This window comes from Aristolochia californica, unplaced genomic scaffold (assembly GCF_029961685.1).
Source record: "Aristolochia californica isolate CCGP_79_NKW_82.1479 unplaced genomic scaffold, dmAriCali1.0.hap1 SCAF_9, whole genome shotgun sequence".
NCBI classification, from domain to species: Eukaryota; Viridiplantae; Streptophyta; class Magnoliopsida; order Piperales; family Aristolochiaceae; genus Aristolochia; species Aristolochia californica.
The window spans coordinates 32,370,808-32,393,222 of record NW_027182290.1 but is presented as its reverse complement, the minus strand read 5'-3'; the positions used below and the strand labels follow the sequence as shown (position 1 = coordinate 32,393,222).

Below are 22,415 nucleotides of genomic sequence, written 5' to 3'. Positions count from 1 at the left end.
TTATAAAAATTTTTTGATCAACAAAAGGCACACAGACAAAAATCATCATTTATCTCATGCCACTCGTTAGTTGTAATACAGGATATACAAACTAGTCATATAGGGTAAAACGAATGCAAGCACAAATCCTAAAGAATCAAAGAAGATCAACTAAAATATTTTCAAAAGGGGACAGATGAAGACCAAATGACATTGGAATGCACCTAGCTAGTAGTCAAGGAAACAAAAGCCAAGGCAGAAAACAAGTGCCAGAAGATGATATTTCTTTGTGATTCTATTCCGACAAATTTTCACCCTAACCGATGCCTACACAAGAAATTGAATTAGAAGAACAGGAAGAAGCACTTTTTGTTCCCATCCTTTTCTTCCATAATACATAAATGCTTAAGCAATCAACAGAAGACGATGTAAAATTTAATATTCTATTGAACAGCCCTATAAAACTTCACAAATAGTGAAGAATAATACTCCTCAGCAGCTAAAAGCCTACAGTTTGTTAAAAAACAGGTAGTAAATGGCAAAAGGTTGTATACATGACATCAAGGTGCATGATGGTTTGCAGTACCCCAAAAGCTATGATACTTGAAATGTTGTAAACCACAACAGGTGTCACAAGAAAATAACAAGAAAGAGTTGTCATAAAAAAACACAATTTTTGGATGTAATAATCACAAATACACCCAACCAAAAATATCAAGTAGCTTGAACAACTCAAAAAGTAATAAATCCAAGAAACTAATTTATAAGAACTAAGATGTCCTTTGCTTTCCCAAACATTAGGAACTTATCATAAAGCTCAGCCATTGGTAATGATATAAGTCTTTTCCTACAAGATCTGCTTGATAGAAGGAAAATTGTGCATCTTATTAGAGCATGTAGCCTGGAATAAACTTAAGTAGTAAATAAGAAAGAAACTCCAACATCTGGACTAAATAAGCACAATTGCATACACATCAAGTAAAAAACATACTAACAAAAAATAGAGAAGGATAACAAATCATAATTCCATGAAACACAATACAGACGACAAAATCACTAAGGGCACGGAAAGAGTAGCCCACTACAACAGAAGTAAAACGAATGACGAAACCATAAACATAACCAAAGAAGTCTCTTGATGACATAAAACCTTAATAAAATCATCGACAGGGTAAGATAGGACATGCTCCCGCACAAATTTAGTGAATTTAAAAAAGATGAACGTTTTAAAATTAACAGCAAAGCAACTGATTTACAGACTCTATTGAATTATAACCAACAACTTAATTAATTCAACTCATTCCAATCGGAAGGAAGTTAATTAATATTAATAAAGATACAAATGTTGAACAGAAAACAAACTACCCTAGCTCTGCATATGACAAATAAAACAAAACAAAAAACATAACAAATAAACAGATGAGAAAAATCTCCATCAATCGCCAGAAACCCTTCCATCAATCATCACACAAAACAGACACACAAACTCTCAAAAAAAAAGACCGGAAAGTTCAATCCGAGACACATAATACCATGACGACAAAGCAAATGCATCAGAATTTGATTAAAAAAAAAATCCAATTGGTCCAGAACAAATCGATCAACATAAACGCCCAGAAAACTTCGCAGTAAATCGAAGGAAGATTCAAAACAGAGAAGCGAATCATACCGACATGAATTCCGATAGAAAGACAAAATCACGAAGACGGCTACGATTACTCCTCTTAAAGCGCTCTCAGAAAATGAAATGAGGGAGAAACAGGGGGAGACATTTATACTGTCCGAGTCTTGGAAGGAGGTCGTATACCGTAGCTTATTATTTCGATAAATAAACGGGCCATGTGAGAAGTCTCCGTTATAGTCCCCGATGCAAGTCTCCGTTAATAAGCTCGAAGGAGTACGTTAACGGAACGAAACGGAACGGAGTGGGGTACACGTCAGTACGCCTTTCTGGCCGCGTAGCTGCGTAGGTTGAACGATGACCCTTGTTTTGGTAGCCCGCAGGAGTACCAAAATCAACAACTTGGCGCCGACGTTCCGTTTTGGAACTTCCTCGAGTGGGACCATTCTTAATTTCTTTCCGCGAGCTGTGAAAGTCATTGACTAAGTCAAAAGGTTCGGACCATGGACGTGGGGGCCGCGGTTGTCAACTTCTCCACGAACTGGGGCCCACAAACTTAAGAAACCAAAAAAAAAAAAACAAAATCATCGTGTCAAAAGGTTTAGGGTTTGACACTCGTTGACACTTTTGATTTAAACCTTTACATAAACAATTGATCTGCCACCATTTATTATTTTACCACTCGTTCCTATGTAACCAGTCTCAAAATCACAAGCCTATATTAATCAGAAATATTTGTAAAATTGGGAATTCTAACATCGAGGAGGGTCGGATGCTGCACTAGATGGGTATACTTTTTTTAAAGTCGGCGGTATCGAACAATGAAAAGGATAAATTACAATTTTCGAACTAGGTTCCACTTGGATAATGCCTTGGTGGAACTAGGACACCTTCATCTGCTAGTCTCAGCATTTACAGAAGCTTCTATAGTAAAAAGAGGTCTTGAAACTATTCACAAATCCCCATCCCCCCTAAAAAACAACTGCCAGCCAAGACAGGAGATAAATGGTGATTCTTCTCTATTGATCTTGCCCAATCGTTCTCCAAATCTGCATGCCAAAAAAGATTAAAAGCAGCCTGATTATTTCGTCAAAGAAAAGGCCCAGCTTAGACAAATTTCAGAGTCAGAAGTTGTTACGTTTTCCTTCCAAATTGTCAAATGTAGATATTGCAAAAGCAGACAATGTTCAGGGATGCATTCGTAGCAACAGAAAATCCGTTCAGTTGATCGCAAAACAGAGACTAGAAGAAAAAAGGTCTAAAGGTGGAGAGGAGTTCAAAACACCTAGCTGAACCTACCTGATGGAGAGGAACCGAGTGACTATCCTGTACACAGGAAGCTGAAGAGTGCATACGGGCTTGGCTAGTGCAAATCTGGCCAATCTCTCCCTGAAGCTGTAAAGCTAACCAAATCCAAAACCTTCACTAGCTTCATGGATAGCCAGCAGCAAGCGCTCTTGAAGCTGTTCTTTGGAGGAGTACTCCGGAACATCAAGCTGATTGAAACTGAACATAATAGTACAATAAACCATCAATTATTCTCTTTTCATTTAGCTGCTCTTCATTTTCTCTTTACCAACCAGACAAAAAAAATAGGATTTACCATGTATGAGCTGACGGCAATCTTTTTGGGGCTCCATAGGCTTTGTGAATCTGAAAGCGTTGAGGACCTGAAATACCCTGCAGCGCTCTAAACCCCTCCAGTGGAACCTGGAATTAGCACGAGAATCAAACAAATTTAAATACAAGTGAATTCATAAGAGTTCAGAATTACAATTGGAGGAAGAAGTAAATGCTAAACTAAAAGGAGGCTTTTTGAAAAAAGAAAAGGCCACTGACACTGATGTAAATCTAAGTACTAAACAATCATTACCTTTGATGTTCCAGTCACAAACTGCAGCAACTTAGCCATATCCTCCTTGCTAAAAGCTTTAACTACCTCCCAAAACCATTGAACCACACTAGAGGCAGCTGAATAGCCAGTGTACTCAGTGTTGGCTTTCAAATCATCCACTGCAAAAGGCCAATCGTGTAAAAAACACAGACATAGACAAACATACACATGAATGAAACACGTGAGTGAAGGATGGACAAAACCAACTTACAATCAATTTCAGGCAAACCACTAATCAGAAGCTCAAGCTCCTTATCATTAAAAATTGAAATAAGATCTCGAGGTACTAATTCATTGAACCCTTCAAGGAAACTATTAATTTGAGGGCGAATAGCATTTGTCAAGATGTGTTCTGCCACAAGGTCTACATATTCATGTTTAGTCTCTTCAGTGACCCTGATATTTCTTCCTCCAGGTTTCAGCTCATAGTCCATGACCTTTGCCAAAAGAACAAAAGCAACCAAACAAAAGAAAATGTCAGGTCCATGAAGAGAATCGAAATCGGTGAGAAATTGACGTACCAAAGTAACTCATAAGACGGGTCATGAAATGTAAAATGCATCATTGTACAATGGGAAGTACTAATACAGGCTACATGTGCGTAAAGAGATCAACTGATTGAAGTTTAATGCAACTTGAAAACATCCAATCCAGCTCACACAGCATGTCAACCCTCTTAACAAACATCATTTTTCATACGTAACAATTCTGATACATTAATGTATTTAGCAGGTTACCAATGCAAACACATACAGCTTCGCTGCAAATTAGACATCCTATCAACTTAAACAGCATGTCCAATTCTCAGCAGCATGTCAACACTCTAACAACCAACAGATATATCAAATGCACACTGATACATCCAGTAAACTGAGCAAAACCATAAAAAAATTTGCTTTTCCAACTTTGCTGAAACTCAAAAATTGCTTTCTCACCTCATTCTTCTCGTAAAGGATGTGCTTCTCCTCATCAGCATCCATGCTAAATGTCAGATCCGGAATGTCACTAACATCATTCTGATCAGTATCAAAACCAACTATCAGTACTGCCAGACACCGACAATAACAAGAACATCTTTAAGCTTATCAAGAAAATTACTAATTTCCACATCAGCCACCAACCTCCAGCATCCACTTCAAATTCTTGTAGTAGTCTGGATCAACAGCTTCAATATCATGGTATGTCACCTTAATACCAAGAATATGCTTGTAAAAGGAACGAGTGAAATAGACATCGAGAAGCTGACCATCAAAGACTGCTTTTGCGACCTGCAAAGGATATCATAATAAAATGATGGTGAACACACACACACACAAAAAAAAAAAAAAAAAAAACACAATCTAGGAAAGAGGATCACATAGAAGCTTACCACACGACCCACAAATTTGAAATAAGAGAGATGCTCTGTTTGGTAAACAGAGTTGGGGTTAGGTTGAAATGTTGCATTGTTGCCTACAGTAGTAAAAAGCAAAGCCCCTTTGTCAAATATAACTCTTGACAATAATTGATACCACTCTCTGGTGAGGCCACCAGCATCAATTCCTTCTTCCCCTTGAAACTGGACAGTTAATCTTCCTTTCAGATCCAGACTTGGGCGCATCCTCAACTGGTTATAGGAATCCTCCAAGACATATGCCCTACGGACACTTATTCGAAGTGGAGCAGAAGGATGTTGCTCGTGTTGCTGCCTAATTCGTGATCGGAAATAGGATCTCTTATTGTCAAAATCAATCAACCTTGGTGTCTTAAGCATCAAGGAGTGTGACTTCTCTAAAAGACCAGGATTCTGCCTTATGAAAGCATTTAGGAGACGCCTATGCTTATCAGCAAATTTAGAGAATGTCATTGAACCATCAATTCGTCTCTCACTAGGCCCACCATATTTGCCAGATGGAGGTGACAATGATGAACTTCCAACCGATTCCTTCACTTCTCTGGCAGTCACATTGACCAAATCCTGCTGTGTGATGGATTGAGCAGCTTGCAGCTTCTCACATAAAACAAAGAAAGCCTCTATAAATGGAATAAGTCTCTGAGTTCCGGGAGGGAGAGGAGGGGACAAGGAAGCCCCGCCTCCTAGAAGATCACCAGCATTTGCACTTGATATAGGAGACGAGAGAGCAGAACTATGCCCCAACTTTGTCTCCGTTGCACTAATGCAATCGCTCAATTCTTGCCATAATGGTTCAACAGCAACATTTAACTTCCACATAACGCTCTGCTCCTCCTGTTCCTCTTGACTCATGCCACCTTCACCAATCTGCGAGGTTAAAACACTAAGAGCCTGTAACACACGCAGAATTGCTGCCCCAGCCATTGACCCCGCACTCAAGCCCAACATCTGTGTGTGTCTGAGGGTCACAAGTTCTTTCATGGCAGAGCTGCTTAAGCCATGAGCTAAACCGGCAAGCTCAGCAGTAAAAAACTTTCTATGAGGAGCAGCAACCGAAGCCAATTTCTTCAGAACCTCAGCAGCAAGTATATAGACCTTATCAGAAAGCCTGACCAATAAAAACTTCGAGTTAGTCATAATGCTTATGACACACACACACACCACCTTCACTTTTTAACCTCCCATGAACACCTGGTTGTGGGAGAGTCGATAATAGTATTGAAAATATTCAGTTATAGAGACAGACAAACAAATGTTGAGCCAAAATTATCAGGTCTATCTCTTCCCTCAAAAAAAAAAAAAGGTCTATCTCAGAAAAAGAAGTAAATTTATAGATCTTACCCTTCATGAGCCAAAAGGCTGCAAAGATTGCGCATTTCCGATTCGGGAAGCTTCAAGAGAATGTCATATGGATTGACAGTTTTCTTTCCGCCAGAAGATCCTTCAGCTGCAGCATCCTTATTCAGCTCCTCATTTGCATGACATTCAGAAATAGGAGGATCTTTCTGAGAATCTGGCCCACCATCAAGCCGAGAGTTGGAATCAGAATTTGCTGAATGGCCCACATCTACGTGAGAATGACACTCAACCTTTCTAGCAGCATTGTTAACCACCACTTGAAGCAGACCCATGACCTGGAAAGAGCTAAAATAAGCAAGCTATTGACTTCTAGGTGACTTAGCAAAATATTCCACATAAAAGCTCACTGAAACCTGTTCAAGATGTGCACTGCTACGTAAAAATAGGGGTCGATTAAGGAGTTTAAGAAATAAGATTAGAGGGATGTCTCCTTTCTGAGATGACTCCAACATCTCTTCTTCCATTTTCTCCTTCCCTTTCTCCTTATCATTTGATTGTGCCAGATTCGGACATTCTGAGGGAGAGGGAGCATCAAAGTAAAAGAGAATGTTGGCGACAGCTATATGATTTGTTGCGAGATATGTTAATATCTCAAGAATGCGACGTGACACCAAGGGTGGAAGACCTAAACAGAAGAATATAATCAAAGTTAATCTAGTTGGTTACATAAGAGTTTTAATATTACATGAATATATAAGAAATCATTGACAAGAAAGAGTGGTACCATCCAACTGCTGTGATCGACCATAAACAACATTCCATTGACAACCATAAAGTCTCTGAGAATTAGTTGCAGCTGACCCACAAACAAAACCTTCAGCTTCTGATTTGATCATATCAAGCAACAGGTGGATCAAAGTAGCCCGTGTAACACTATGAGCACAGAGGTTTAACAAAAGTCTTTGAAGAAGGCCTTTCCCAAGGGGCTGTTCACAGAGAATGCAAAAACAAAAAATATCACCCAATTAAGAGATTGTTCTCGCATGCTATAAGACATGCATCAATAAGAAATTATAAATCTAAAGTTGTAATTTAAGTCACCTGTGCTAATCTTAAGAGACGGATCAAGGCTTTCAATGCATCAGCATCTAAAAGAGGTGTCCCTTCAATTTCTTTAACTTTTAAGCTGTTTGCAATAGCAGAAACTGTTCTGCGACCCACAGTAACACCCACACCTCTGTCCATCACAGTCTGCCTGTCAAGCCCCAACCCATTTCTCCTCCCACCCAATCTGTGATTGCCACCAAAAAGACTACGTGCCTGATAGTGACTCATTGCTCTGTCCCTTAACATTTGAGCCTCCGCAAGTAACGGTGAAGGCAATGCTGATAAAACAGCCTCTGAAGATGTCAAAAGCACCTGGGAACACAAAAAACAAAGATGTTAGAAAGGATACAAGATCCACAACTAGAGTCAAAAACTAAAGAATGCAATTACCTCTTCTCGCAAATCAGCAGGGAAAGTAGCTATTATAGATGCATTATCCATGTCAACAGGCTGACCCTCTGCTTGTGATTGTACAACTCTTTGTGCCCTCTGTTGTGCTAGCACTTCCGCTTGGATATCAGGAGGCAGAGCAGCTAAAAACTCTGGATCAATCTCTTCAGCAGTAGGTGGTGCATATCTTGCAGGCTGGACAGACTGAGCCTGCTGTGATGCCAGAACTTCAGCACGTAGATCCTCAGGTAAAGCTTCTAAGAAAGTTGGATCAATAGTGTTAGTGCTAGAGGCCTCATTACTAAGTGGGTTGGCATTTTCAGCAACTACCACATTTTGCCTAGCAGATGGCTCATCACCACCATTGACAGAAACATGTCCAGCTCCTTCAGCCTGACTACCAGTAGGGTCAGAACCATCCATATCAACATCAGCACTTTGACAAATTGAAGCAGTATGACCATCATCACCTGCATCTGGCATTTCAAGTCCAGAATCAATAACTGCATGAGTGCTAGAATGGCTCTCCGTTGCAGAAGGTGCATCATTACACACTCTTAGTCCAAAGTCGGGAAGATTTGCAGCCATCTCAACCATGCCATCTTGAGCTTGTGTTCCCACGTTATCCAAACCAGTGGATGATGTAACAACCTCAGGAATAGTCTCCAGCCTACAGCCAGCTGCAGCAGGTCCATCCACTATGTGCACACTTTCACTGCCAATTGATCCATTAGCTACTCCGTCTGAATCGACTTGCCTAGACACTCCTGCTTCACTAATCACATGATCAGCATCTATTTGTTCACAGGAGTCAGGAAGCTCAGGCTCCCCTCCATCTGTTTGATTTTCCTGGTTATGTACAATAGAGTTTCTCCCTAAACCCTGAGTCTGAGCTTCACCATCCTGGCTCCCAACAATGTCATCTGCTATCTGTGGTTGGTTACTAAGATGGGAAGGAGGTGAGTCCAATTGTGGCTTTTCCTGTCGAGCAGAATTTTCAGATTGCCTGGGCACTGAAGGGCTATTTAAGGGAGTAACAATGCGTAACTGAGAAATGAACTGTTCCTCCACTGCTTGTGCAATTGCTGCAGCTTGACCACCAGCTTGTGGTTGACCATCATCTGTCCATCGACCATCACCAGGCCCTCTTCTTCCCCCCAGATGCATAGGGTCCATCCCCAGGGAAAAGTCAATCAAAGGTGGGGGTGCAGCACCAACCAAACGGTCACCAAAGAGGGTAGCTGCTGCGTGCTCTGATGAAAGCACAGGAGCATCAAACATGTAAAAATGAGCCACATCAAAACTTCCCACTGAAAGAGCTTCCAAATCTCTAGATGAGTTTCCAGCAGAAGACCACAATGAAAGGTTCGGATCTGCTGACTGTGGTTGCCTAAGGAGAAGCGGATGTTGAAAAGCAGTTCCTTCCAGACCAGACCGCTCCATAAATGTTCGACTACCAGTAGGGCGGCGGCGTTCAACACCTAATGTTCTCCGATAACCAATTATGTCATCCACATTTACACCATGGAATGGTTCTGCTGAAACATCAATGAGACCACTTGCAGCACCAGGTCGCCCCAACACCTGCAAGTGGTCTAAGCCATCTAAGCCTTCCCTCCACCTCACCTCTATTACACGGTTCTCATGGAAATCATCATCCTCTTCATCAATCAAGTCATCATTATAATCATCTCCAAGCCCATTATCATCATGATCTTCCACATCAGTATCAGCCAAAGACATCAAAGCAGCTCCCTCTTCAGCAATATCCTCATCCTCATCATCATCTTCTTCATCATCCTCATCATCCTCATCACCATCTTCACCCATATCCTCATCATCATCATCACCCATATCATCATCTGCCCGGTGCTCAACGCGAAATGTCATCTCAATCCCATTTGTATTTCGCAGAACACTACCTTCATCTATCTCTTCACGCATAAACTCCACAGCATGTTCCATAGGTGGATGACTGCTCTCTTCCATTTCAGTCCTCATTTCCTGCTCCATATTCCTGTTTGCATCCCTGTCCCCTTCATTATGAGAAGATATGTGAACCTGTTGCTCAGTTCGCACAACCTCTGCACTTAGTTGTTGAATATTGGTGTTTTGCCCTTGCTCTGTAACTTCATTACTTGAAAATGCATTTGCCTGATCCTCATTTCTTCCACTTGTTCCACTTGACTTCTTCTTGCTTACTCCATCCAGCTTGAAAACTTGTTCATTCGCGTTGGCAGCCCGTGTTAAACTTTCCAAGGCTTTCAATATGAGATTCACAACTTTGGGAGCATCAGGGTGGTCTAAATCAATGACCTGAAGTACATTAGTCAAACATTCAACCATTCCACCATCTATCATGGTTTTTGCGATATCAGGTGAGCAGCCAGGACTTGGTAGGTTACTAGAAGATGAATTTTTAGACAAAATGGAATTTACCAAGTCAGCAAAGCCCAAAACCTTCTTGTTTGGTAGCAAGAAATTTATGTAGGAACAGCTTTCAGAGAACAAAGAGAAGGCTCTCACAATTTCGGCAACCACTCTTCGACGCCCCTCAGCAGAACGACCACATAGCACTACCAAGAACCATGAAGCTTTTTCCGACAGTTTATCTCTCCATTCATCTGCTGTTTCAGCAGTTTTATCAGAAGACAATGGAAGCAGCTGGTGCAACACATGATGCAACAGCCCACCTGTAACAGCTGGCCCATTCACTTGAGTGGATCCTCGCAGATGAGATATCTCTGAGTCACGTCTCAGGACAACCCCAACAGCATGTACATACATGAGGAGTATATCACTCATTAACTTGAGTACAAAAGTCACCTTTGCGAGTACAGTGGATCTCTCTGAAAGGCTACCACATTCAGCCTTTTTCGCCTCATCAACTTTTGATTTACCTTTCTCTTTCATGGCAGGTTCATCAACATCCATAGGTGTCAAAGAGCTAGTAGACTCTTCTTGTTTTCTTGATGATGGGAAACCCATAATGATTTCCAGAAGCTGGTCTATTACTTGAGTAAGACTGGCCGGTATTTTCTTGTGACTTCTTGAACACTTGACAGGCCCATCATGCAGCTTATTTTCAGCCATACGGACACATTCATTTGATATAACCCCAACTTCAGCGACAGAGGCTTTTGATTTTTCTTTCTCTCTATCTTTTTCCTTTGATAGGACAATGTTAATTCTACCCCCTGAAGAATCCAACTGGCAAACTGCAGCTGCAGCTTTCATGAAAACTGCTGGATCTCTTGAGATAACTGGGGCCATTGATGTCAAGAATGTCCGAGGTTGAAGACGGGAGCCATGGCGACTGACGATGCCAGCTAATGTTTGCCTTATCTCCAACTCCATTGCAGTCTGTAAGGTTTGAGGATCTTCAAGGAGGTGACGAATAATAGCAGAAGCAACACTGTCATATCCAGGGAAAAAACAACTCCTTGGGAGACTAAAAAGAGCTGTCAAACCACCATTTTCAAGAAACTGCATGGCTATAGCATGTGTTTTTGTTAAACGAGAACATAATTGCAAAACAGCCTGCATTACCATTGCAGGCAGATGTTGTTTTATTAAGTCACAACAAACTTCCAGAACCTGATGACTTTCCTCAAGAGTCAGATATCCAGTCGACTTGCCCAATATTTTCTCAAAACCATCAATAGATCCTTTCTCTCCACCATCAGAAGCAGATTTTGACTCCTTTACTGGAAGAGATAGAGCAGCATCTTCACCAGAGGAATCAACCCGGGACCCTGAATTACCTTCAGTGCTTTCAGAAGGAACTTTGGGTTTTGACTGCAACATATTATCCAGAATCAGAAGAAGAGCACTTACACATTTAGGTACTGAAGCCTCCTCCCTACACACAGTCCTTCCCCGGAAGTTAAGTAAGATGCCTATTGAAGCAGAGACTATTCCATTTTGTGCCGCAATTTCTCTCATATTACTATCCTCACTGAGAAGTAAAGCAAGTATATGTGATATGGTGCATAATGCACTGGTGTCTTTTGAAAAATCTGAAGGGCAAAGTTTTAGTTGCTGTATAAGGTACAAGGCCACTCTGGAGCGATCTTCACCTTTCTTCCTATTGCAAAGGGTTACAAGCAAATCAGTCAGTGGGAAAGCCATTGAATCACTACTCTGAAATAGTTTCATAGATGCAGCAAGAATATCATCAATGGGGGGTGGCTCTGCCCCACGTTCCTCAGTCAGAACATCCTTGGTCCTGTCAATGCTGTCCTCTTTAGATGCTTCGGTTGAATTCCCAAGAGACAAAGCCAGTGCTCGGGCAAGTTCATCGTCCTCTTGTACAGGATCTTCAGCATGGCTAAACAACCATTCCATAGCCATCTCAACACTGTTTGACTCAACCCGCCTCAAAGCTTCTTCAGCTCTTGCCCTGGTAAAACCCATTTCAACTATAGTAGCAATTGTTGATTCATCAGGTGGAGGCCCAATATAGCGTTGGCTTGTTCCCCCTGTCATACCATTTCGACTCCTCTTGACATCTCCTACTCCAGAGTATATGTGAGTAACAATAGAAACAACAGAAGCAATAAAATTTGGGCTACAATTTGGAAATAGAGGGTGATTCCACACAGGGAGTATTACATCCAGAACCTGAGACTGCAACATGCGAACAAAAACCTCTGGATCTCGAGGGACAGAAAATAACCCAATGGATAAGCCAGCAGCTGGCTGAACAAGTAGCTGAGTCTGAGATGAAGACGTTGGTGACAAAAGCAAAGCAGAATTGACAAAATATTCCAAGAGACGGCAGTAGCTTTGCAGTGTATCAAGTAACCACAGACTGTGAGACAACTTGTTTCCTTCAGTGGACTTTCCTTGATCTACTCCAGTGGCAGGAACAGAGTAAGGTAATGTCCACAGCAACTGGCTTGTGGCCTCAAATGTAGTCAGAAGCTCCTTAAACGTCCCATGCACATAAAAATTATTCACCAACGCTGTGTTGCATGAACGACGTCGATTATCAAATATTAGGGCCACCATGTCCTCCACAACTTTCCCAAGATACCTGCATTTGACTGAAAGTGACATCTCAAGACCAGCAGAAGAAGCAGACTGCCCTGAATAACTAAGAGCCTCATGAAATATTTTAGCCAGAGCAGTTGCAAGGCACTTAGAGGCAGAATTCAATGCACCCGAATCAGCTCTTCGACGGTTTGGAGTGGCAAATCCTTTGACCAGGGTAGCATGAAAGGAGCGCACAGCAAAAGAAACTTTACTTAAAATTTCTGAGACAAGTGCATCAGGACTCTTCTTCTTAACATCTTGGACCAGGGGGACTTCAGAAGCATTTGTGGGACCTTCTGAATCTATCTGTGATGGCTCCATATGCCTTGCAATCCTACCACCCCGAGTCCGCGACAAACCATGTCTACCATGGCGGTGCACACCATCCCCAGAACGCACAACTGACAAAAACTCGTGTTCAGCATTCCAGCGAGACGCAGTACCATTTCTCACCGCAAGAGGGTTCAAGTACGTAACGTATGGTGCAGGGTTCCCATCATCATCACTTTCTCTGCCAGCCAAATTGGAAGTAGGAGGATCAGAAGTCCCAGTTTCTGCATCCATATCCTGTTTTTCATCTACCTTTGCATCACTGCATAAAGAGATCTGCCAGAGTACCTCCTTATATGCCTTGCCTAAATCCTTGAGAACATCAGCATCTGCAGAACCCAACTCAGAAACCATCGTAGTTGTGCCCTTCAACAAAAAGTTGGCCAGTGACAGAAGCCCCTCCACACTAGAGAGGCACTTCAAGACTTTTGTTTGGTTGGCCAATTCAAGCTCAGCCAGCCGATTCCCACTGACAGAAGTAAGATATTCATTTGTCAACTTCAGATGCTCTCTAAGAAATGCACAAACAGAACGAGCAAGAGCAGCAGAATGCTGAGGTGAGAAATTCTTAAAGGCAATTGATATACTCTGGCCAATAGATACAGAAAGAGGCAACAACCGCAATGTAAATAACTGCAACACTGCCTCAATGCCTTTCTTCTCAATGAAAACACGGCATGTATCAGCATTCTGAAGAACAGTTTCCAGGAGGCGTGCAGCATTGCTAACATATTCTGGAAGGAAAGACTCAACATTCCCAGCTAAGGCATCAGAATTATCAATCATCTGCTCAGAACTTTCCATTCTAGAAGAATCGTTATCATCCACTCCAACAATGTTTTTCTCTTCCGTATCAGTTTCCATAGGAACAGGAACAGAAGATGAGCCAAGCACATCTGATGAGGAGGGAGGAGCTTCAATACAGGACCCAATCTTTGAAATGGTCTGCAAGATCTCAATCAGTGTTTCAACTCCAGGACCCCGTAAAGAGGATGCATGACGCATGAGTTCATCCAGTCCAGTTGATAATGAACCTGGGGTATCCCCCATAAGAGCACGTAGATATGTCCTGGAAGTGAATATTTTTACAAAGCATCTCAAAGCATTTCTGTCCTTCACAGCTTGCAACCCACTGTTATTCAGGCACAAAGCATCCAGGCACTGCGGTATACAAGTTATTGCCTCTGAAGAGCAAAGAACCCCACCTAATATTGCATCCAAAAAAGCACAAGGCAAATCAGCAACATCCAAGACAGGAAAACACGTAGGGTCTTTATGTATCAGATCACTCATCACCGTCGCAGCAAGCGAGAAGACCCCACCACCAAAATCTTTTGCTCGTCTAAAAATAATGCATAAACAATGAGGCAACAAACTCTCTTCGGAACCATAGATTCGTGAACTAGTTCCAGGAGCATATGTCCCAAGTGATATAGCACGTAATAGGGCTTTCATCAATAACCTTCTGTGGTAGGTAATAAGAGCTTCAGAATACAAAGGCTGCACATCTAGCTCATTAGACACCCCAACAATCTGTTTGCCCTTCTTGGTACTCTGTGACTCTTCCTCTTGCTTCTTTGGACCTTTCTCCACATAAGTAACTTCCACTTTTAGCCGTGCAATAGTGTCATCCAACCCACCTAAATCTCTGAACAAAGCAGCAGCTGGGTTACTATAATCCATGAAAGCCTCCAAAACGTGAACAGCAGTACTGACCAAGTGCAAGTGTTGGGGATTTGTATCTTTAAGAAGAGGCAGAAGAGTCGGTATAAATCCCACTTCCCTAAGGGCTGAGCAACCAGAAGATGATGAAACCAACACGGTTACTAGCGATAAGAGTGATTCAGCAAAGACAACAGACCATTTTGAGGAATCACTTGTGATGGAATCTATAGATTTCTGCATAAGGCTGGGCAAAATCCCCCGATAACCACCTGAAGTTACAGCAGTTAATACGGATGTTTGACGGGACCTGTCTTGGCATAGAGCAACTAATGAAAGTATTGCCAAAATGCGGATTTTCTCGGGCACTGCATCTTCAAAGCTTAATAAGCTGACCAATTCACTGACAAACTCAGGTTCATTGTTAAAGAAGGCAGCCAAGTCATCAGCATCATTACTTGCTTGAACGAGAACCACAAAGGCATAGAGTCGAATGCAGATGTACTGCTGCCTAGAAGCCAAAGAGCCAAAAGCCCTTGCAAACCGCAGTCTTGATAGAAGAGAAAATCTCAAACTTGAAGGCACATTGTATTCTGTCGCTAATTTATTTAAAAGTTCAAGATCATTCTCCTGGCGAGTGCTAATTCCTTGTAGATGAATAACTTGCAAACCTCGGTTTTCTTTTTCACTAGGTTGAACCAAAGAATCATTAACACCATAGAACTCAAAATGGAGGGTGCAACCCAGGTCATATGCAACTGAATCACACCCATCCTCCACAGAGCATGCAATCAGTCCCAAACCTTCTTCTTTTCCTCCCCATCCTTGTGAAAAAGCAAATAACTTGGAATTCAGAGAAGCATCGCGTATAGAGCACTTCCCAATTGTTTTCTTCAGAAATGCAGCTAAAGTTTGCAGGCTAGCTTCAACAACATCCGCATCAGTGGAGGCAAGAAGAGATGAAAGATGCTGCTGCAGTGACATGAGGACAGAAAAATGAAAACTGAAAGCTAAAGAAGTATACATCATGAGCAAGAAGAGGATAATAAAAACTTGAAATGTACAGCTGAAGTAGAATCACCGGAATTTCATTTTTCAAAAAATAAGTGGATACCTCAAAGGAGCTATAAAAGTGTTTGTTTGTACAATTCTCCAAGATGGTCCTTATAACCCGAAGGATTTGAAGAACTGCTTCTCTAGGGAATGGAGGATCTGCTCCCAAGAAATTGTCTTCAAGTTGCAAATCCCTTCTTGGTTTTATGTATTTCTCAAAAAATGAATCAAAATGATTAAAGAGATCGACCCAGTGATGAAAATCTCCCTGCATATGGTTGAAAAGAAAAAAAAAAGTCAGATGTGTAACATTGGGAACTGTCACATCTTCAAACCTATAATTTGATCAAAAACAGAATCGTACCTTATCAAACTCCCATATGAAACCCTTTAGAGGCTCCTCTAAATTCTCAAGAGGAACAGCAGTGACGCTGCTGATAAACGCCTTAATTTTTGGAGGCTGAAACAAAAAAAAATTACCAATATTTCTAGAACATAATTATAGGAAGCAAACAGAACGAGTTCAGACTTCTAATCCAAAGAACCCGACACCATGGAAAAAAGAACAGACTATCAATCACCATTTTGACTTAAAACAGCACACACAAAAGCAAGAGCATGAAACAAGATAAGAAGCACGCGTTTTTAAACTGACACCAGCAAAACCGAGAATTATATGATATTAACAGAACATATTGCATACGTCCCATTAATTCTCTCAAAAAAGACAACCTTTCTTCCATTCAAAACGATGTGCACTGGAGCATAATGTCACATACTAAAATCAGAATTCAGCAACATTTAAGCATCTTGAAAATCTGCCAAAGAGAATTTACACTTGACAGACGATTTTGGTATCTACATCCATCAAGAGAACTTGAAAATAACATACAGACAAATTCAATTCCAAGGAGAAGTGTGTAAGCGCTCAGCATCATAACAAAATATACAATCTGCATTATAGTTCCTGAAAAAAGGAAAAAAATATGCAATCTGCACACTATGTGCCACAACAACTATGAAAAAAAAGGACTGCGTTTTTATGGGACTGTAGTTCTTTTTTGTTGGAAAAATAGAGAATAAAGCGGTAATCAAGTCCATAAGAATCATGAACCAGGCAATTATTACAAATTCTTAACACGCATTCACTCACTATTATTGACCATTTTAGTAAGCTCATCTTAAGCCTGATCTAGATAAAGTTGCCAAAAAAATGTCCATAGAGATAATAAATAAAACAAAACAAAAAAAGTGCTGCTACTTGAACACCAGATTCTAGGATGTTAAGTTTTCCAAAGCTGCCAAAGCTTATTCTCAAAGCAACTATCAGACAGCATCCACCAAAAACTTCAAGATCACCAAAAGAAACAGTGTGTTCACAAACTGATGGCAATGAACATGGAATCACTGACAAGCACCATATAAGCAATATATTTGAGCTAAATCAAATGCTGCAGGTACTGGATGGCATTATATACGCCTCCAGGAATATAAAAAAGTATTTTGAAGTCTTTGTGATGCATCCCAAGTTTAGTTAGGAGTAAGAGATGGGGCATAAAATGTCCAATGAAAAGAGGTGGAACATGGTAAATTTGAAGAACTTGAAGAAGAATTTGAGAAGATGAATTATCAAAAAGTACAGCAAAGAAGATCCCATCAATTCTCAGAAATCAGCTTCTAGATTGTAGAATATTTAAATATAAATAAAGGCAATACGTGCAAAGAATTAATGCCAAAAAGGGTATTTTAATCATTTATCTTTCATCAGCAAGGTTATTTATGTCATTGTTTCATTTTTTTTTTTGCAAGTTCTTAGCTAATGATAGCATTATCGATTAAGTTAGAAGGGGCATCTCTGTAATTTTAGGGGAGATAGTGAAATGAAGGGGAAAATGACATTTTGTAAAGGAACATGAGGATGTTGGGTTTAATAACCAAGTCTTAAACCTCCCCTCACCTTAGTTATGAATTTTAAAAGAAAATTGACTGTGTTTTCCTCTCCAGTCTCAATCTCTTTCAAGTTTAGGTTGGATTAGCAAATCCTGGGACAGTTATGACACTTATTTCTAGGTCAGATTTCAGTTGAAATACAAACTTGTCGAATTTTGGCTCCCCTACAGATCAAAAGTGCAAACTTGATCTTTTCTTGTTATTCCCGTCAACGTCACTTGTATGCTTGAATTTCAACATACTGGTTTATACTAATATTTACAATTGCACATTTGAAATACCTAATTTCATGGTTTATCACTTCTTATATAGTCGCAGCTTCATGTAAAGCATTTTGGCTACGTACAGAGATCGTACAAGTGGAGATAAGGATCAGTAGTCATGTGAGCACACTGAGAAGAAATCCACAAACCTCAACGAACAGAGAATTTGAGTGGAGAAGTAACTGCAATAGACACATCTTCATAACTCACTTCCAAAGTAATCTCTCATGCAATTCAGTGACTTTACCTCACCTTCCACCCCCCCTAATATTTATTTACACTAGATATAATCTAGTAAAAAAGGAGTATGGATTTGAGTCCTTATACGTCAGGTATACCCCTATTTATTTCATTTCTTTATTTTTTATTTTGCATTTATTTTGACCCCATTTATTTATGATTGACCTTCATCTGATACAATGGATATAGCAGGGTTTTGAAAATATAATGAAGTACACAGCATTCATCTAAGGAAGAAAAAGTTCGGTGCGACCAAGATTGACTGGAAACTTGAGTCCAGCCTTCTTTCTCGCACATATACATATTCATGTATAGACATATACAACTTTCAGTGTATGTGTGTACGTGTGTGTGTGACTTAGTCATCATTTGCACGCAATCAATTCTCAAAGCATGCCCACTCAAAGGTCAAGATAAATATTCTTTTAACAGAGAGGTTAGAATAAATGACTTCATTTCTTTTTATTTTACATTAATTTTTATCCCATGTACTCATGATTGATGTTCATCTTAAATAGTTTTCATATTTTATCATTCTTTAACAATAAAATGGATGCAATGGCATTGTTGTGAGTACAATGAACCAAATAACATTCTTTTTAATAGTTTGACTTTTTTTACTTTTTTAAATAAGAAATTGGGTATAACCAAAGTTTACAGAAAACTTGAGTCCCCTCCTTTCTTTCATATGAGATGTAATACATAAATATGCAAAAACATCTATGTGTTTGTGAATGTCATATAGTCATCATTTGTGAGCAAGCATCTCTCAGGACCAGCCCGCTTATAGACCAGGAAACAATCTCAATTACTAATTTGTCTTTATTGTAGAGATCACTTTAAGACACGTGACTACAACAGCTTCTTGCAGGGCAGTATTATCAACCTAATTAACTTTAATTGTGCAGTACATAATAAAAATTAATGACAGCCTATTCCAAGAAATATCAGCTCTTTCCTAAAAGAGAATATGGATGCCATAAACAATGTGAGACTCATCAATTATATGTACACATACAAGACCACCAATCGCTAACCCAGCATTTTTTTTCTTTGAGGGGAGAGAGGTAGTGAATTTGGACTATCAAGAATCCATATGGATTTGTAAATCCATTAATGAAAATTTTACAAGTCCATTGGTTCCTTATGGATTTTAAATCAGTTCTTAGTAAGTGGGATCTGATAGTCCCTAACTCAGACCTAAGTTGCATATCATATGTACTTCATCGTGAGAAAACAAACACGGTTCCTCACAACACAATCAAGATAATTCAGTCTATCCTCTGTCCAACAATGAATAAGGAGCTCGTGTTCTGAAAGCAATATGCCCCAATGCTTCCATACTAAACCTCTAACATGCAGGTAAATTTCAGAGTTTGAAAACAAGTCAGAACAATCTTGCAAATGCATGCAAGATTGTAAGAACTGTGGAAGAATTTCCATGACTCTGGAATGCTCACTCGCACACTCTCAAGGCTCAAGGCATCTAAGTCCAATCAATAGCCCTTCTTCATATTTCTTCAAAAGAACTTGAAGGGTTTATCATGCTTGCGACGGAAATATTATGCTGGATTATAACGTATCAAATTTCATTATGCTCACACAACTCTTCGATTGCACACTGGAATAGACAGCCATTATATGAACAATCAGCTCCGAATGCAATGAGGTCAATTTTCCTCGAAGTATCAGCAAAGGACCAGACCGGTTTCTAGCTAACAAGTGTATTGACAATTACATTCGAAAAACAAATAAAGAAAATAAATCACTAAAACACCCACAATTTTACCAAAATATACCTAAATATAGTCTTACTTTAAAAGATAATCGAAGCATAAGCCCCACGCAAAGGCGAACCAAAACATGCAATCAAAATTAAATTATAAAGGACAGGATTCCGGAATTTTACATACCACTTCCAAAACCCTCCTCCTTTTCAACTTCATCTCGAATTATCTAGAACAACGCATTGCTGGAATCAGTATAAGTTGGAAGGCGATCGAAACCGAAAATTCTCCGATCAGACAGACAGCAGGAGTATAAAAAATTATAACTTAGAGTAGGGTACTTCCAAAAATTTTCTGGAGCGAATCGAATCGCATGCGGAATGAGAGAATGACAAGATAAACAGAAGGAAAAGGTATTCCTAATAAAATATTCACCGAACCCAGAGAGAATTAGGGCTTTTGAAGAAATCACAGCGTGAGCGATCCGATCGCAGAGAAAGAGAGAGCAGAGTTTCTGAGTTTTTGAGGGAAGAATCTAAAAGCATGCGGTAGCAAATGTCGTGTGGGTATATAAAGGAAAGCAAACTTAAAAGAGGAAAAAGCAGACGAAAAGATTCGGGTCCGCAAAAATGCCCTTGTAACGCTTCAAATGAGAACATTAAGCGCTGGAAGTGGGCCTACCTCGAGATATGCGCCAATCCACAAGGCTTGTAAGTGGCCCCACGCCAGCATACCCAGATATCACAACCATAGATGGTGGACCGGAGAACCTGCGTAGGGCCCATCTGTGGGGTTCACATAACGGTCCGGTTGAATTTATTTGGTTCAAACATGAGCAAACGGTCCGGTTGAATTTAGCTGGTTCAAACATGAGCAAACGGTCCGGTTCAATTTAGCTGGTTCAAACATAAGTAAACATGGATTTTTTAAGATAAGTTCATGTCCAACATGAAGATCATATCAGCCATGTACATGAAAATCATCTTCGCATTTGGTGTTAGTATTGACTGCTTCATGTGCACTTTAAAACAATTTCCAGTGTTAGTGCCCTCACATGAGAAAAACATAAAAAATAAGAGAATCTCTAAACCCTTACATTACACTTAATTACAACATAATCCTTAAACCCCAAATTAGGTAAAACAACCATTATTACTACACGAATAAGTTATTTAATGTATAATTAAATATATTAATATATGTATTAATTGAATTAGATATTTTATTGTGCATTAATATGGTAATTACATTAGCCAATATGCACATGATTAATTACAAATAATAAATAAATAACGTTATAAATAACAAAAATGAAAGTAATATGTTGAGATATTAATTTATTAATAACATATGATATACTTTAACCTAAAAATAAATAATTTAAGAGAAAAAATTGATCTAATCATAATTTTAACACACTATATATTTGTACATAATATATTTTATGTATTATTAATTAATAATATATTATCACAAAATTTAAAACTATTGGTTTAATTAACTATAGCAATCAGATAATTTAAAACCATTGGTTTAATTAACTATAGTAATCAGATAATTATGCCAAAATAATTTATTAAATATTTATTTTTAAAAATATTTAAATTATGACTATTAAATCACTATTTTAATATGTAATTATAAAGTAAATATATTAAATAAATAAATATAATTATTTTATAAATTACAAAAATTATATTTATAAATAAATTTTATAAATTAATGATTTTTATGACGATAGTTTAATTTTTCCTAACTTAGGAAAAATTAAACCATCATCGTTTTCCTCAAAGGCGAGCCAGCTGGCAACGCTGACGGCGACGGGTAATGCCGATAGAGGCAACGCTCTAACGGCATGCCGAAAGGGAGAAGAGAGGGAGGCCGAGAAGCTCTACAACAGATGCTCGACCTCTCGTGGTCTACCACAGAGGTTGAGAGGGAGAACGAAGGGAGGATGGCCGAGGGGAGGGGGAGGAGAGGAGAAGAACGCTGAGAGAGAAGAGAAGTCGTCGTCGCTTAGGGAGGAAGGCCTCCCTCGCTCTTGACCTCTATCGCAGAGCCTTTCGATTTCCCGTACTCTACAATGGAGGTCGAGAGGAAAAGGCCGTCGAGAGTGAGAGACGAGAGAAGGAGTATAGAGCTCAGGGTTTAGGGGGACGAAAGAGAGGGCCCGCACGTGAGTAATTGACATAATTTTCAAAATCGGGCCGAAAACAATTAATGCACATGAAGATCCTGAGTCATGACTAACCCCCCAGTCAGTGGTGTCCAATATCATCTCGAGTAGCGGCACTCCCAACTCCCAAGTCCCATCTCCCAAATCACCTCCGTTCGAGCACGATCCCCGGGAGTGCCACGTGTTGATTATTGATGTCGTCCGGCACCTCTGGAATGAGAAGTTTGTTACACTGAGAAGCTCTTACTACGATGTCGATACTGACTTTTCAACCGTTGATCTCATCAAACGGCA

At 39.9% G+C, this 22,415-nt stretch overlaps 1 protein-coding gene across 2 annotated transcripts; it reads right to left on the bottom strand.

Moving 5' to 3' along the window:
• Positions 1-2,244: 2,244 nt before the first annotated feature.
• LOC137941560 (E3 ubiquitin-protein ligase UPL1-like) lies at positions 2,245-20,471 on the bottom strand. Of its 2 annotated transcripts, none has more exons than XM_068787019.1 (16): positions 20,132-20,471; positions 16,130-16,225; positions 15,827-16,033; positions 7,684-15,684; positions 7,288-7,605; positions 6,971-7,172; positions 6,600-6,871; positions 6,229-6,521; positions 4,864-5,995; positions 4,616-4,762; positions 4,430-4,510; positions 3,706-3,931; positions 3,474-3,613; positions 3,204-3,310; positions 2,900-3,106; positions 2,245-2,649 (listed from the first exon to the last, which is right to left on the bottom strand). In XM_068787019.1, the coding sequence occupies exons 1-15, from the start codon at positions 20,162-20,164 to the stop codon at positions 3,004-3,006; spliced, it is 11,358 nt and encodes a 3,785-aa protein (XP_068643120.1). In that variant the 5' UTR covers positions 20,165-20,471; the 3' UTR covers positions 2,245-2,649; positions 2,900-3,003. The 2 variants fall into 2 exon arrangements, with proteins under 2 accessions (XP_068643120.1, XP_068643121.1); XM_068787020.1 differs by having other exon boundaries at positions 7,684-15,681.
• Between the last annotated feature and the right edge of the window lie 1,944 nt (positions 20,472-22,415).